The sequence below is a fragment of the Malaclemys terrapin genome, chromosome 5 (assembly GCF_027887155.1).
Source record: "Malaclemys terrapin pileata isolate rMalTer1 chromosome 5, rMalTer1.hap1, whole genome shotgun sequence".
In the NCBI taxonomy this organism is placed as follows: Eukaryota; Metazoa; Chordata; order Testudines; family Emydidae; genus Malaclemys; species Malaclemys terrapin.
Genome location: NC_071509.1, coordinates 16,545,012 through 16,560,626, shown reverse-complemented (window position 1 = coordinate 16,560,626; position 15,615 = coordinate 16,545,012). Strand labels below are relative to the sequence as shown.

At 39.8% G+C, this 15,615-nt stretch overlaps 1 protein-coding gene across 6 annotated transcripts in view; it reads right to left on the bottom strand.

Annotated features, from left to right (window-relative positions):
- MAEA (macrophage erythroblast attacher, E3 ubiquitin ligase) overlaps window positions 1–15,615 on the bottom strand; it is a 111,331-nt gene that overhangs the window by 31,970 nt on the left and 63,746 nt on the right. For 4 of the 6 annotated variants that reach the window (XM_054029787.1, XM_054029789.1, XM_054029792.1 and 1 more), the window contains exons 4-5: window positions 2,224–2,346; window positions 1,192–1,305 (exon numbers count right to left, since the gene is read on the bottom strand). In XM_054029787.1, the coding sequence (XP_053885762.1) occupies window positions 1,192–1,305; window positions 2,224–2,346 (237 nt within the window). The remainder of the gene's footprint in view (window positions 1–1,191; window positions 1,306–2,223; window positions 2,347–15,615) is intronic. The other 2 variants (XM_054029788.1, XM_054029791.1) reach the window with 1 other exon arrangement.

Below are 15,615 nucleotides of genomic sequence, written 5' to 3'. Positions count from 1 at the left end.
TGTTTCTAGTGAATGGCTGCCTTTTGTTTATTGTTAATCTGCATAGTAATATCGAAATTCCTCAGTGACATCAGCAGGAATTTGAACTGCTCCAAATTTGGGTCAGTTAACTGTTTGGTGCAGCACACATTCATGACAACCTTTTTTTTTTTCTTTTTTTTTTTTTTTTTTTTTTTTTTTTAAAAAACAATTAGAAACTTGTAAAGAAATTTAAACTCAAACATCACATTGATGGAATACATAGTTTTAAAGTGTAATTGTTGAAAACTCACTGTTTGAAAATAGGTTCTTTTTAAACTCCCAAGCCTGACTGTCCAGAGAGAAGCAAGGACTCCACAAGATTTTCAGAGCTACATTGTCCTGTACTCTTAACCTTTGCTCTAGGCAAAACTCTTGAAATTTGAATCGGCAGACAAAACAGAGAAGCTGATTTTCAGATGCTTTGTTTTAAAATATCCAGTTACTTAACTCTGCACATCATCATTCATTTGGGATTTTAGACTAGTTTATTTTTTGTATCTTTTAAAAAAGATCCACTCTTTAGTAATCATCCCCATACAGATAATATATTCTAGACCGGTACTGCCTCCCTTTAAGATACATGGAAAAAAAAGTCTTCAGAAGTGTAGATGTCCTCCAGTGAACTGCAAGCCAATAGCTAAATTGGATTGTATAGACTGTCAGAACTTAAAAAGCCCTATGTAGTCAGTAGATTTCAGATTCATTACAATATAGCACAAATTTTGGCACAATCTAACAGCCCTACTCACAAGAGTGGTAACTCAATGGGACTGCAGGACTTCTTCCCCGCCCCCACCCTTTGTTCTCCAGTTTAGCTTTTGGTTAGACTTGCAGGAAGGTGGGCAAGGATTTAACAAGTTAACACTACTAAGCAGCTAAATTGCCTTACACTGGACAGAAATTTATTCCTGTGTGTTTCAAAAAGAAGCGTAGTGATTTCCTCCAACTCTGATCTCTCACAGCCTTAGCTTTTATGTAAAGTAGGGCTTGCAGAAATAGATTTTTGGGGGGACATGGAAGTTGTTTTATTCCCAGTTTTTATTTTTACATTGAATATTGCTGATGAAAAAAATTAAGAGTACTTCGGATTTAATTTCTCACGTTACTTAACATATTAACATTACACAAGGTTTTCTTGAGCAGTATAATTATGCAACAGTGTTTACATACCAATTCTGGTTTTCCTTTAATGGTTTCCATAACAAGATCATCATTTTCTTTAGAGTAATCACAGGCCGATTTACTTTTGCGTCCCATCTTCGGTTCGTTCTCATTTTGGCGCCCCTGAGTGACAGAGAACGTCACTCTTTGCTTGTCATTAAGTGCACTCAGACATTTTTGGTTAAAGAAAGCGCTTAGTTTAAAAAAAACAAAGAAGACACAAAACACCTTTCTGAGGGAGGCAGGGGTTTTGGTTAATATCAGTTAAAACAGATTTCTGCAAGCCCTATAAAAGATTACAGCATACTTTTAAAAGCAACTTTAAAGACAAGGGAATTTAAACTAACTATATATGGATAAACATGGAGTGACTCCTGATCTTCAGTTCATGGCGTACAAGGGCTGGAAAGAAATGTACTTTGCTCATTACTAGATTACATGCAGCTTTTTTGAGAAAACTACATTCTAACTTAGCACTATTGCAGCTTATATTTCAAGTTAACACTCTTTTCTTTAAGGCATCATAGCTGGATAAAACTTTTTTAATAAAGTAAATTTCTCCCACTGTGTTAAGCTTGAGGATATAGGTTTAGCATTTCAATTGCTCTCCACATTTTTAAAAGACAACTTCATATACACCCTGTGAAGTATGTTCTCAGCAGGATGCAAAGGAGTTATGCACATAAGTCCTCATGCATCGAGATGAGACTATACTCCTTTGCATTTAAGTTTCTGTAAATCACATTAAAAAGCAAGGTCATATTGTTATGTTATTTCACTGTAATTTGACAAGGAAAATCTTGCATCTAAAAGGTCCTAGGCTCAGGGTTAAATTTAACCTTGGTGTAAGTGGGTACAACTGCCCTGATTTAGGCATACTAAAGGGATTTATTTTGTACTTAGGATCTTTAGTTTAGTACATGCTAAGTCATCATTAAGACCCAACATTTAAACTCAATTACCTAAATCAAATATTCAAGGATTTCATACAACCAAGACAATGTACATTAAGTTAAAGCTTTGTGCATTACACTTCCATACCTTCATTTTCCTGAGCCTGGATTTGTTATCATGACACCAAGCCAAGCAAGTCATAGTTTCTTGCCTTTCCAAAGATTCTTCCACTTCTTTAGCCGTCAAGAACATCTCAATATTTACCAGGTCCTTAAGGAAAAAGGGAGAGTAAGACCAGTTGAGCTTTATTTACAAAATGAGGTTGCTCCATAAAATCTTATTCTTCATAGCTACAGCTAGGAGCTAATTTGTGATATGCATATTAAAATGTACATAATTTTAAAAACATCTTGCCCTTTGAAGCATTTTCCTCTACAAATAAAGTAGTTACAGTGTCTTCTCAAAAACTGTGATTCTCTATTCATTGATGTACGACTGTCAAAGTAGAGAGCAATTTTAAAACTATCTTAAGTTTGATGCCTTCCTGCTCTGTAAACAGTGTTAATACTTCTTACAGATTAACACATTTGCCAACAATCCTTCCCTCCCTCCATTTCTTTTCATGTACCTTTGTCCTCTCAACCCTACTCTCCTTGCATCCTTTTCTACACAGGCTCCTGATGGGTCTCTTCTGTCTGATTCAGAGAAAGTAAAAGCCACACCAAGCAGATGTACTAGGCCTAATAGAAAGAATGGAAAAATATGATGGGCCCAAACTTGTTGGGTGGAGGGAAGAAAGGGAGATCAGTTTCAGAATTCAAGCCACTGTTGCATTTTACAGAAAACCCTCAAAACTCTGGGGCTAAGACCGGTCTCTGGAACTAACCAGGTTTGGATTTTGCACTAGATCCACATTGCACACCTGATTCAGGAAGAGGCATGTACATATGTATGCACTTGCATGCACAAAACAACCACAGAAAGCTAGGAGGCAAAAGGTCTCTATCACTCTTTAGGTATAAGGAAAGGAACAGGTGAGAATATAATAGCAGCAAAATTTAACCCTTTAAAATTATTTTCTACACCGGGGTCAGCAACCTTTCAGAAGTGGTGTGCTGAGTCTTCATTTATTCACTCTAATTTAAGTTTTTGCGTGCCAGTCACACATTTTAACGTTTTTAGAAGGTCTCTTTCCATAAGTCTATAATATATAACTAAACTATTGTTGTATGTAAAGTAAATAAGGTTTTTAAAATGTTTAAGAAGCTCCATTTAAAAATTTAATTAAAATGCAGAGCCCCCCGGACTGGTGGTCAGGACCTGGGCAGTGTGAGTGCTGAAAATCAGCTTGCGTGCTGCCTTTGGCACACGTGCCATAGGTTCCCTACCCCTGTTCTACACCATTCTCAACAAATCGATAGCAGACAGAAGCTTTCAGCCTTTACACTTAAGTCAGCCATATTTTCCAGTTAGCTAGTTTTTAAACGTAAGCTTTACTTAAACTGAGAACTGTTAGGAAAAGCTTCCTTAAAGGGGGGAGCGTGGAAGAGAGGGGGAAAAGGATGGTTTCAAAGTCATATTTCTACCTATGTTTAGCAGTATGTGTGATAGAAGTTTGGTGGATACAGACCATTTTCCACTGACACCCATATCTGAAGAACTAGCATGACAACTGGCTCCCACTTTGGCAGCCTCAATGAAGTTGTGAGTAGGGCAATGTGAGATGGGATGTTTGTAATGACGTTTCCGTATTTGTGCCTGTTTTGTGGACAGAGGTCTGCAGATTCCAGTGTTATTAAACCATTACTTTTTGTAAGCATTAAATTCACATTTTTTTAAAGTCACTCCAACCTTCCACTGATATATACTTGGCAATTCTAGTTTAAGGATTAATTCTCTATAAACAATCCATGAACTTACAAAGAGCAGGGAGTTGTCAGGTTGCAGACAGAGCAAATGCATAAAAATCTAGACTAGAACATGGTGCAGGAAGTGACACTACAGTTTTGCTGAATAAAAGTCCCTGCTGATAAGAAATGGAGTTAATCCATAGTAGTGTTAAGACTTCTAGGAATATTCCTTTTCCTTCAGTTAATTTTTCAAAATATTAAGTTGCTCAGTTGTATACAATCACATTCAATGTGATTCAGCTTTGCAATGTGTCACTAAAATGATTTGTGAACAATTATAACAGATGTTTGCATTAATATTTTCTCGTCTGATACCCACTCTTTAATTAGCAGAATTACAAACAAGGAAGAAACTCTGGGCCTTTCTAGTTCCAAACAGCTACCTACAACTAGTGGCATTTCCATCAATAGCTTGTAAAGTTGTGACACTTCCATATGCTTCTTTTAGTTCCTTAATAGTTCGAAACTTTGCCTTCCAATTGCATTGGCACTACAATTATTCAGACTGCAACATCCTACTGATCCCAGTGACTAAACAAGAAGTACGAGTTACAGTATTAAAATTCCATTTTGTTGAGTGACATGAGACAGCTCACAGAAAGTGGGGAAAAAACACTGCTTGTGGTAAGCACAACCTATTATTAACCTGCATAGGGCAGACTTTTAACTGTTACTGTACAGCTGTACAGTAACAATCAGCTTTATACACTCAAACAGACCTAATCAAATGCAACTGAATGTGTGTATTTTTTTTAAGACATATGCTATTAAAGGATTTCTTCATGCATCTGTGGTAAAAGGGTTTAGGAGGGTGTTTTCAAACTAGGATGAACTGGGTCCATTTTGAATTCGCATTCTTGGAGATTATTCTGAGCTGCATAAATATGTCATGCTGTGACAGCTCATACTTAGAGGAAGAAAACACTCTGTAGGGAACTGTACAATTCTGTGTATTGCTAACACAATAATCCAGTGCTAGGAATGCCTGTATTAACATAAAATGAACTTGTTCCACCAAATTTAAGTGTATGTACTTTCCAAAGCAATGTGCTGCAAACCGTACAATTGAAATATGCTGAATATGACAGATATTCAGAATAGCTCGAGTGAATAAAGACACTGTCAGAGTAGAAGATGCTATTTTCACCTGTTAAAACAGAACAGCTGAAAGTATGTGAGCTCAGTCTTCCTGCTGGGAACATTCTGAGATTTTATACAAATGATACAGCTACCCAACTTGTGTTTATATCCTATTTTTCATTTATCATGTAGGTTTTTTCCTTGTAGATTTGTGATATTTTAAATACTGACACTACCTAAGGAAAAAAAAGAACCAGAACTGCAGTGGAGGTTGTCATGGCCACAGGCCTGTTTACACAGTTGCATATAATTTGCTTAGAAATAGTAAGTATAACCTTTTTCTAAAACTTTCCCCACTCCTGCAAAAGGTCTATAAATTAAGCCAAGACTTGGTAAAACATCCACAGAGAAAGTTTTCAATACAACTACATAGTTGAAATTTTAAATTATCATTTATCAAATTAATTACAGTATAATGGAATAAATTAAAGGGCCAGATTCTGCTCCCACACTAGTTTACCCTCCTGTGATATCCGTGGACGTACAGAAGTTATTCCTGATTTACACCAGGGTGAAATCAGAATCAGATGTAGCATGAGACTTTTGTTGACCTCTCCCCGCATATAAAACAAAATTATCCCCTTTTCCACTGCATTAATGAAAGCTGAAGTGATGCCAAATTAGGGTGTAACTGAAGATTATTACTACTATTCATGAGATGAAGTTTTGTAGGTGTGGTCAGCATCCCTGCCAGTAATTCAAAGTGACCTTGACAGAGGCCTCAAAAAGAACTGTGTGTATGATACTCCTCTGAATGGAAGTAAGGTAACATAAGGATCTGCCATTAGATCAACAGAGTACTAGGGTAAGAATAGGAAAAACTGACTGGCCCATAATAAAATCAGACCCATGATCTTATATTCAAGTATTTTCCCATATAAATCAACAATGAGTGCTATCAAGGGAAATCTATTCACTTCATAATGTTGTAACCAAGAGAACCCCTTTAATCAAACCATACATAGTATTGTAATAATCTCTGTGCAAAATATGCCTTGTGAGGTATCATTTAAAAACTAACTAAACAAATCAATATTCTTATGTAATGGTTGTATGCAGGGCTGGCTCCAGGCACCAGCCCACCAAGCTTGTGCTTGGGGTGGCACCTGGAGGGGGGGCGGCACGGCACTCCGACTCTGGCCGCCGGGGAGAGTGGAGCCCCGGCTGGGCTCGCCGCCCTCCCCCCAGCGCTCTGGCCGCCGGGGAGAGCGAAGCCCCGGCCGAGCTCACTGCCGGGGAGAGCAGAGCCCAGGCTGGGCTCGCCGCCCTTGCCTCGGCGCTCTGGCCGCCGGGGAGAGCGGAGCCCCGGCTGGGCTGGCTGCCGGGGAGAACGGAACCGCGATGGGCTCGCCGCCCTCCCCCCCAGCGCTCCAGCCGGTCGGGGAGAGCGGCCCGCAGCCGGGCTCGGCGCCCTCCCCTGCCGCGCTCCTGGGGGGGGGGGGGGGGGGGGGCGTGGCGGGAGGCTTTTTTTTTGCCTTGAGCGGCAAAAAAGCCAGAGCCATCCCTGGCTGTATGAAACACGGATTAAAGTTATGAACATAAGCTGAAATTATTACTGCAATGTGTTTTACCAGACAAATCTGGGAAATGGATAAACCAGTTTCTCAAAGACAAAGGACAAGCTGATATCTCTAGACAGATGTCATCAACATTGACTGCCAATCACCTCTCAAGTGGCCATTCTTTGGTAATGAAGGGGGACAGGAACAGATTGATCTACATTTTAACAAAGAAGAACAGGGTACCTCTTTCACCATGAGACTCCAGGTCTCTGTCCTCACAGCCGGAATGAACATTGCCTGAGGGTTACCCCTAGATAAATGCATTTCAAAGGGTGACTGGACTATAAAAGTGAGGGGCAAAAAACTCCTAAGTTCTGTCTCCCGATCTCTCTCTTTCAGCTAAGACAGCAAAGGAACCAGCCCAGGGGTCGGCAACCTTTCAGAAGTGGTGTGCCGAGTCTTCATTTATTCACTCTAATTTAAGGTTTCGCATGACAGTAATACATTTTAATGTTTTTAGAAGGTCTCTTTCTATACGTCTATAATATATAACTAATCTATTGTTGTATGTAAAGTAAATAAGGGATTTAAAATGTTTAAGACGCTTCATTTAAAATTAAATTAAAATGCAGAGCCCCCCGGATCGGTGGCCAGGACCCAGGCAGTGTGAGTGCCACAGAAAATCAGTTCGCGTGCTGCCTTTGGGCTGCAACGTCGCTAGGAACATGTGGTAAGGATTTTACCTTGAACCGAATCTAACTTGCTAAATCTGCACTACTAGAAAGCATTTTCTCTTGTAACCATTTCTGCCTTGTACTCACTTAAAATCTCTCTCTTTGTAGTTAAATAAACTTGTTTTATTTTTTTTAATATAAACTGAACTGCTTGTTAACTCCATTTAAAGTAGCAAACTGTTGAATACTGACCCCTTATGGGGCAGCGGATCTCTATTATCAGAACTGCCCAGGAAAGGGCTCAACAGTGAAGAACGCACACTTTTGGGGAAAAGTTTGGACTGGGAGTGTGTTGGGGTCCCCCTGCAGGCAGTAACCAAGGCTGCTGCAAGTCAGAGTGTGACTGAAGTCTTGCTGACAAGCTGCTGAGGTCAGAGTTGCTGGGCTAGGGCTGTAACTATACGCAAAAACTCAGGGAACGACCCACATATTTCTGGTTGTTTGTGAGCAGGTCAGGTTGGGAGTTACAACAGCAAAGCATTGTGAGGCACCCAAGATTGCAGGGCAGGTGGTGACAACCTCTGGATTGCACCGCGGAATGTGACAGTTGCCATCAGCATTTAGCAATAAAATGTACTGCGGGTGCATAACTGGATTATAAATGAATCGGGTGACAAATTCTCCTTTTGATTTCTGTTATGATTGTATCTGTACTTTTACTAATGCTCAGTAAACAGATTGAAAATGTAGGATATTTCATTATAGGACACTATACATATTTGTACTGATTATGTTTATTCCATACATATTTTAAAAGCAATAAATATTCAACAGTCAAAGAGATCCTTGTCAACAATTACTGAATTATAGTTTCAATGTTATCCACTGTTACCATTATAACCACCCCCTGCAACTTGGATAGCATAATTATCCTTTTCCCTTAGCCAATCACTAGCAAAGTGCAACCAATGATGTTTAGACATAGACCATCATAAAGCAAGAAGTAGTCAATGAATGTAGAAATAAAACTGGCTTATCATGCTATGAGGTTTTGCCATTGGTCATCATATTAAAAAATAGCTAAAAAACTGGCACATATAGTATATCTTAAAATATGTAATGACGACATGGTTCAAAGATGCTTGCTATTTTCTTAATGTTCACCATTTGCTCTCTGTACAGTACAAACGGTAGCTTCTTTCTCTGTATGGTTTAGAGAGCTCTGTGGCATGCTAAGCAGAAAAGAAATCACTTTTTGTTTTATCTTGTCCTTCAACTTATTATAGCCAATAATTAAGCCTCAGCATAAAATTAAGTTAGGCTTCCTTAAAGTAACGTAAGATTAGTGTTTGAGATTTAAATTGCTTTGCTGATGAAAAATATCTTCTATTATACTTATTAATCAGGAAAGCGATACTTTAGCAGACTTCTTCAACTGCTATCAAACATGATTATAGATTTCTTATTAAGCCTTTTTTTAAAAACTTATTTTAGGCAGAAAATGGCACAATCAGTGTTGAAAGTTACCAAGGCCAGACAATACCTGCAGGCACCACAACCAGAAAATATATTGCTCATGTTAGTTCTGCAAGTGTTCCCTGTTATTACTGTCCTAGAGTTTTCTTCCAAAGAAATGGTCTCTTTTCAAGTTAAGAGTGGTGGCCATTGTCCATGGAAGAATTTGCAGATAGCCAGGTGGAATACATACATATCCCCACCTCTGTAAAACTAAAGTAAAGTAGTGTCAGGCCAAAGTATCTCAATTTTTAAATTTCTAAAAAAAGTTTAAAGGCTGGCTTTGGTGAAGTGATAGCAAAGCGTCACTACAACTTATCTACAGTTAGAATGCAGTACATGTGCATTTATAAATTGCATCAGATTGTATGCTTAAATGTTAAAAAAAATTAACAAATGCTTATTTTAATTACCGTTAAGAATGCAGAAGCAAATCTTCAATTTCAAAGCAGTGAATACTTTTTCTGTCTTTAAAAAAAGTGAAAAATGAGTTTCATGCCTGCAGCTGCCCTCCCTGATTGGGAAATTTGGTTCACTGCTTTTCCGGACAAAAGGGCCCCCACAAAATCAGAAGCTGTTCCAATACTTACAACAGATCTTACCACAGTTTGGGGCCTGCTTGACCTCCACACCCACATTCCCCTATCTCTACGAAATATAAAGTATTTATGTCAGTTTTGAAACACGTCTCAAACCTGTAGTACTCTCCAATTTATACATCATCATGGATAAATTTCAAGTTGAGATGGCATTACAAAAAAAGATTCCGTTTCCCAAACATTTTATTTCTAATTGTAACAAATAGTTGATTTTCAAAAAGTGATCATTCATTATCATCAATGGTGGCTTAAAGTTCCATGGGCATGGACCATAGTAAATTGTGTCCATTCTCTTAAAAGAAAACCTCAAAAGAAATGTCAAGAGGTAAAAGGAGTTGCAGACATAGAATGTGTAAGATTTCATTTTTCTAAAGCTCATTTAACCAAAAATGGATTTAAAGTTAGACTCAGCAACAACCTCTGTGTTTACACTTCTTCAGTTTACATGAATCAAAGTATTACATACAAAGACTATGTTCTTGCTGAAAAGTACATTTCCAGTAAAGGGCTCATAATAAGCACATAACTTAAATATTTTCCAATGTATTAATTTTTCCATTTCAGGAATTAAGTGTTTCTCCTATTGAACATGGTCTTTTAAAGGAAAAAGATTTCATAAATTTTTGCCTTCTTTTTGCACAAGAAGTATCAGCAACCTCTATGAGAGGAAACACATCCAGGACTGAAGTGGCATCTAATTAAACAGGATTTCTTTCAGAACATGCAATTTAAATTTTATTTAATTTTATCAATAAATGTAAGTCTGTCTTGCTCAATGACTGGGTAAAATGCTAGGGCACAAGATATTACAGCAGTAAAAGGTCAATTTCCAAAGGAAAGAACTGTACAATTACTGCACTAGATGTCATGTAAATTAAATTACTAGGTAAAACTTCTAAATTATAGGAGAAGACGACGACGACGACATTTAATTAAGCAGTAAACCATAAGCAAAGATGCATTCCTGGGTCACTGGTGGACATCTTAGGCATAGTGCTAAGGATAAAACCTACAACAGATGATTTACTTTGATCACCCTATGTTAATAGATAGAAAATAATACCAGCTACCTCTTATATAACAACATTCATCAGTAGATCTTAAAGTGCTTCACAGTCTTTAATATATATTTCTGCTTACAATACAATAGGGAAGCAGTATACTCATTTTACAGATGGGGAACTAAAGCAGAGAGAAATTAAGTGATTTACCCACAATCACAGTGTGTTGCAGGGATTTGAACTCAGGTCTCCCAAGTCCTAGATTAGTGCCCTACCCATTTGGCCTCCCTTCCTCAGCACAAGCTAATATTGCTTCATGTCAGAATACATTGCAATATTTTTAAGGAGCGTGGGGGGGTTGGGGGGGGCAGGGGCAGAAGGAGTTCAGAGAATAAAATGGAATGATTAGTTTATGTACCACTATGGAATAAAGAGAGATTTGTGTGTGTTTATTTGTATTCCTTTTTTATATAGTGAAATCATCCCCAGAATACCTGAAGCTGCTAAAAAAAAAAAAAAATCAAACGAGAACATTCACATTAAGGTACTGGCCCTGCAAGTGTATGCATGTATTTAACTTATGGATAGGAGTAGACCTGTTGGCTGGGGAAGATGTGCAAACATTGCTTTGGGTAGGCAGCGTCCAAATCCACATAAAACTTATTCTACTCCTGGGGAAATTCTGCACCACTGGACATGCACACAAAATTCATGTCAAGCGCAGATTTCTTTGCTTCCCTGCAGAAAAATGACTTCCTGATGGGGAAGCAAAGGGAAGCTCCAAGAGCAGTCATGAGCCCCCTCTGCAACAGCAACAGGGACGCATTGTTTCTAGCGCCCAGAGCAGCCAGCGGAAGGGTAAATCACCACAGGGGGATGCAGCCAGATCAGACCCACCCCATGTCTGCCCAACCCCTGTGCATCTGGACCCCTCCCATACCCATACTCTCCCAACAAGCCTCACCGTCCCCCGCGCATAGAACGCCCCAATAAGCCTCCCGCACCCAAACCCTCACCTCACCCAGCCTCACCACCTGGCTCTGGAGGTGCCCCCCCTGCACCCAGACATTCCTGCCGAGCCCCACCTCCTCCCTCCCCAGTCCCACCCCAGCCAATGGCTCCTACCCCTGCGCTGGGCTCAGCTGCTAGTCCCAGCTGGGCACGCGCATTTTCCCTGACCAAGACCATCCCCTGTTGAGCCCTCTTCACTCCAATCCCCACCCTGACGAGCCCCACCCCCTATGCACCTGGACCACCCCATGAACCCCCTGCTCCTGGAGTCCCAACCAGCTGCACCTGGACCACCACCACCCCAAGCCCCACTCCCCCAACAGCCAGCCCACCCCACTGAGCCATTCAACCTCCCCTACTGAGTTCCATCCCCCCCCATCCCCCAGATCACTCCTGCTGAGTCCCAACCACCTTCAAAGTCCCATTGCCCCTGCAACCAGAAACGCCCCCCACCCCCAAGTCCCTGTGCATCCAGATCCCCCACACACCAGCCCCCCCCACTCAGCTGCCTGTACCCAAACTGCCCCAGAGTCCCTTTCACCCCACACCTAGATTCCCCCAACACTAAGCCCCTCCACACTTGGATCCTGCTGGGCTGAGCCTGCTTGCCCACACCTGGTGCATATGAGGCAGGGCTAGTAACCCTGGTGAGCTGGTTCACCTGCTACTCCTGAGGGAATTCTGAACCAAAAATTTAAAATTCTGCAAATCTTATTTATCAATAAATAAATGTGGTGGCTCCAGCATGGCAGCAGTAAGCACAGGCCACTGGCTGCAGGGAAGTAGGGACCACCCTCCAGCCCTCCCGCACTCCCTCCCTGGGACAGGCCTGCCCCTTGCACTGTGTCAGGGTCGGGTGCATCCTCACCTCCGAGTCCCAGTGTGCGTGTGGGTGGCGCATGCAGGGTGATCACCCACCTCCGCGCAGCAAGGCGCCTATGTTCCCCCACTGCCATGTTGGAGCCTCATAGCTCAGTGGTTTGAGCATTGGCCTGCTAAACCCAGGCTTGTGAGTTCAATCCTTGAGGGGGCCACTTAGGGATCTGGGGCAAAATCAGTACTTGGTCCTGCTAGTGAAGGCAGGGAGCTGGACTCAATGACCTTTCAAGGTCCCTTCCAGTTCTAGGAGATAGAAAAAAAAAAAAGAAATTAATGGAGATATCCTATTTCATGTACTTATTTATTGGCTGATTTAGAAGACCATTTTTTATTACCAATTCTGCAGAAGCTGAAAAGTAAAGTTACTTGGCAAGGTAAAGTGGTCTTTTCTCCAAATATACATTTTGTTTCTATTTAATATGACATTTGGTGCAAATATTTTCTGATTTACATGCAGTACCATAATGGTGGCATGCTCCAGGCACCATACTGTGAACCTAAATCCCCTCATTCCACTTTTGAAAGTACATTTATGGTTAGAAGAGAGGCTATATAATCATTACCAATCTGCTCTCATTGTTTTCTGAATCATACTCTAATTATGAAAAATAATTTACTACTTTTTACTCCAATTCAGATGGCAGAACTAAAATCAATTGCAGAACTATTCCTGATGACACAGCAACAAAACTGTTAAATTCCAACTGTGGGTCAAATCTGCTTTTGGTTACACTCATGGAACCCCACTGAAAACTGCTCCAGCAGGCCCAAGTAGAGGTGGCAGAATCTGGCCAATAAAAAGTTTTACTGGCAAGGTGCTCAAACTGAAAAAGGAACACCGACTTTCAGCTTCCAGGCCGAATTTGCAGGGCTGGCAGCATGAAATACTGTCTTTTTACATGCAAGCCAAACAAACGTGATCTGAGAGTTTGTAACACAGAGATATGGAACCCCATGATCACATTTTAGAATAGGGGTAGGCAACCTATGGCACGCCTGCCAAAGGTAGTACGCGAGCTGATTTTCAGTGGCACTCACACTGACCGGGTCCTGGCCACCGATCCAGGGGGTGGAGGGCTTTGCATTTTAATTTAATGTAAATGAAGCTTCTTAAACATTTAAAAAACCTTATTTACTTTACATACAACAATAGTTTAGTTATATATTATAGACTCATAGAAAGAGACCTTCTAAAAACGTTAAAATGTATTACCGGCACGCGAAACCTTAAATTAGAGTGAATAAATGAAGACTCGGCACACCACTTCTGAAAGGTTGCTTACCCGTTTTAGAGTCACTTCTTGGAGCGGCGCTTCATTTTAAAAAGACCGAATGAGATACAGCTGAACTGATAGTGTTATGAGGCTATTTTCACATCCCAAGTACAGTATGTCTCAAATGTAATATGCATTAACATGCAATTTAATGATCAGATTTAACCCATCTACAAATTTCCTTTCATTTTCCCATCCTTGTGTTTTTATTTAAAAAACAGATACCCTACCAAACAATGCAAGAGAGGCTAGATAGCCAGCCCTGAAACTCCTTGTTTCTCTAAACACACAAACAACATAACCTGTGCAGACATATTATAAAAGTATTTGTAGTTTGTATTGTATTTTTTATTTTAGGGCTAAGGACAAGGACAGAGAGAAGGCATCTTCCTTAGTGCCACTTTACAACTCCATGAAGTAGATGACCATGTCCCTAACAACAGTATTGCATTTTATAAACCGAAGGAGCTACTGGCCAACTATGCTAATGAAATTAACAGGGTCTCTAGATTTGTCCCCACATGAGGAAAAGAAGGTGTTTGCTTACCACTGTTGTCTTCACTAGAATTTTATCACATCTTAATTACTATATTAACTAACTCAGTCAGAATACTAGGAAAAAAAGGTGTAAAGACCAGGCCAATGCTTCCGTCTTGAGAGGCAAAAATTGTGTGGTTTTCCCAATTGTGTTTAAGCTAACTCAACTGAAAGAGAACCCCCCACCCCTTTTGCCTGTCAATACAGGAAGTAATCGGCCTTCAACCAGATCGGAGAACTCCCAGTGAACCATGCCCCTTACCTCCCCTACCATGAATATTCATTTACCAGCTGTCAAAACCCTCCCCCACACACTTGCATGTTATTCTTCAAAACCATCCCATATTATTCTTCCTCACTTCTCATTCAGAGCTGTCCTGAGTGTTCCAATTTCAGGAATTTTTGTTTGTTTTGGTTTTTTTAGTCCCTAAAGTAAACAGATTTCCAAACAAAACGATAGGATTAAAAAGACAACGTTTTACCTAATCAAGAATATAAATTAAAAAGGACTTCTTGAAAACATTTACAAAGTTCATTTGTCCATCACATGAACTTTATATTTTATGTAGAAAACAAATGCAAACTTGCACATTGGGGCCAGATCCACACTAGAAACTTTTGCCTGTATAGCATGTTTTTTAAATATTTCTAAGCTAACACTCCTTCAAAATCTTTTTGTCATGTGCAAACCTTTTCAGTAATGCTTTTATATCTTCTTCCAAGTCATTGATTAAAAAACAATAACAAAAAAAACCCATGTTAAATAGTGCATGGCCATGAACCAATCCCCATGGGACACCACTAGAAACTTAGGGAATCATCATCAATTGGGTATTTCCAAACGCATTTTGCGACCTGCCCGCCCATTTTTAATCCATTTCGTGTTTTCCATGTTAATTTTGTTTTGTTCTAATTTATCTAGTTTTTTTTAAATCTAAATATTGCAAGGTAACAAGTCATATACCTTAAGAAGTACATTACACGAATACTATTACCTTTATCACCCAGACTAATCATTTCATCAAAAAAAATTAAGTTAATTTGGCAAGAGCTATTTTCCATAAAATTGTGTTGATTGGTATTAATTATATCACCCTCCTTTAATTCTTTACTAATTAAGTCCCTATATCAGCTGTTCCATTATTTTGCCTGGGGATCAACATCAGCCTGCTAGCCTATAATTAATTACCCAAATAGTCCCATTTAGACAATTTAAATATTAGCACAACATTAGCTTTCTTCCAGAACTTCCCCAGTGTTCCAAGAGTTATTGAAGATCAACATGAATGGCCCAGTAAGCTTCTCAGCCAGCTTTTTTAAAATTCCTGGATGCAATTGATCCAAACCTGCTGATTTAAGAATGTCTAACTTTAGTAACTGTTGTTTAACATACTCCTGAGTTACAATTAGAATGGAAAGTGATTAATCACCATATAAGACTACCATATATGTTTTTCCCAAACAGAAATATTTATTGACTACTTCTGCCTGGTCTAC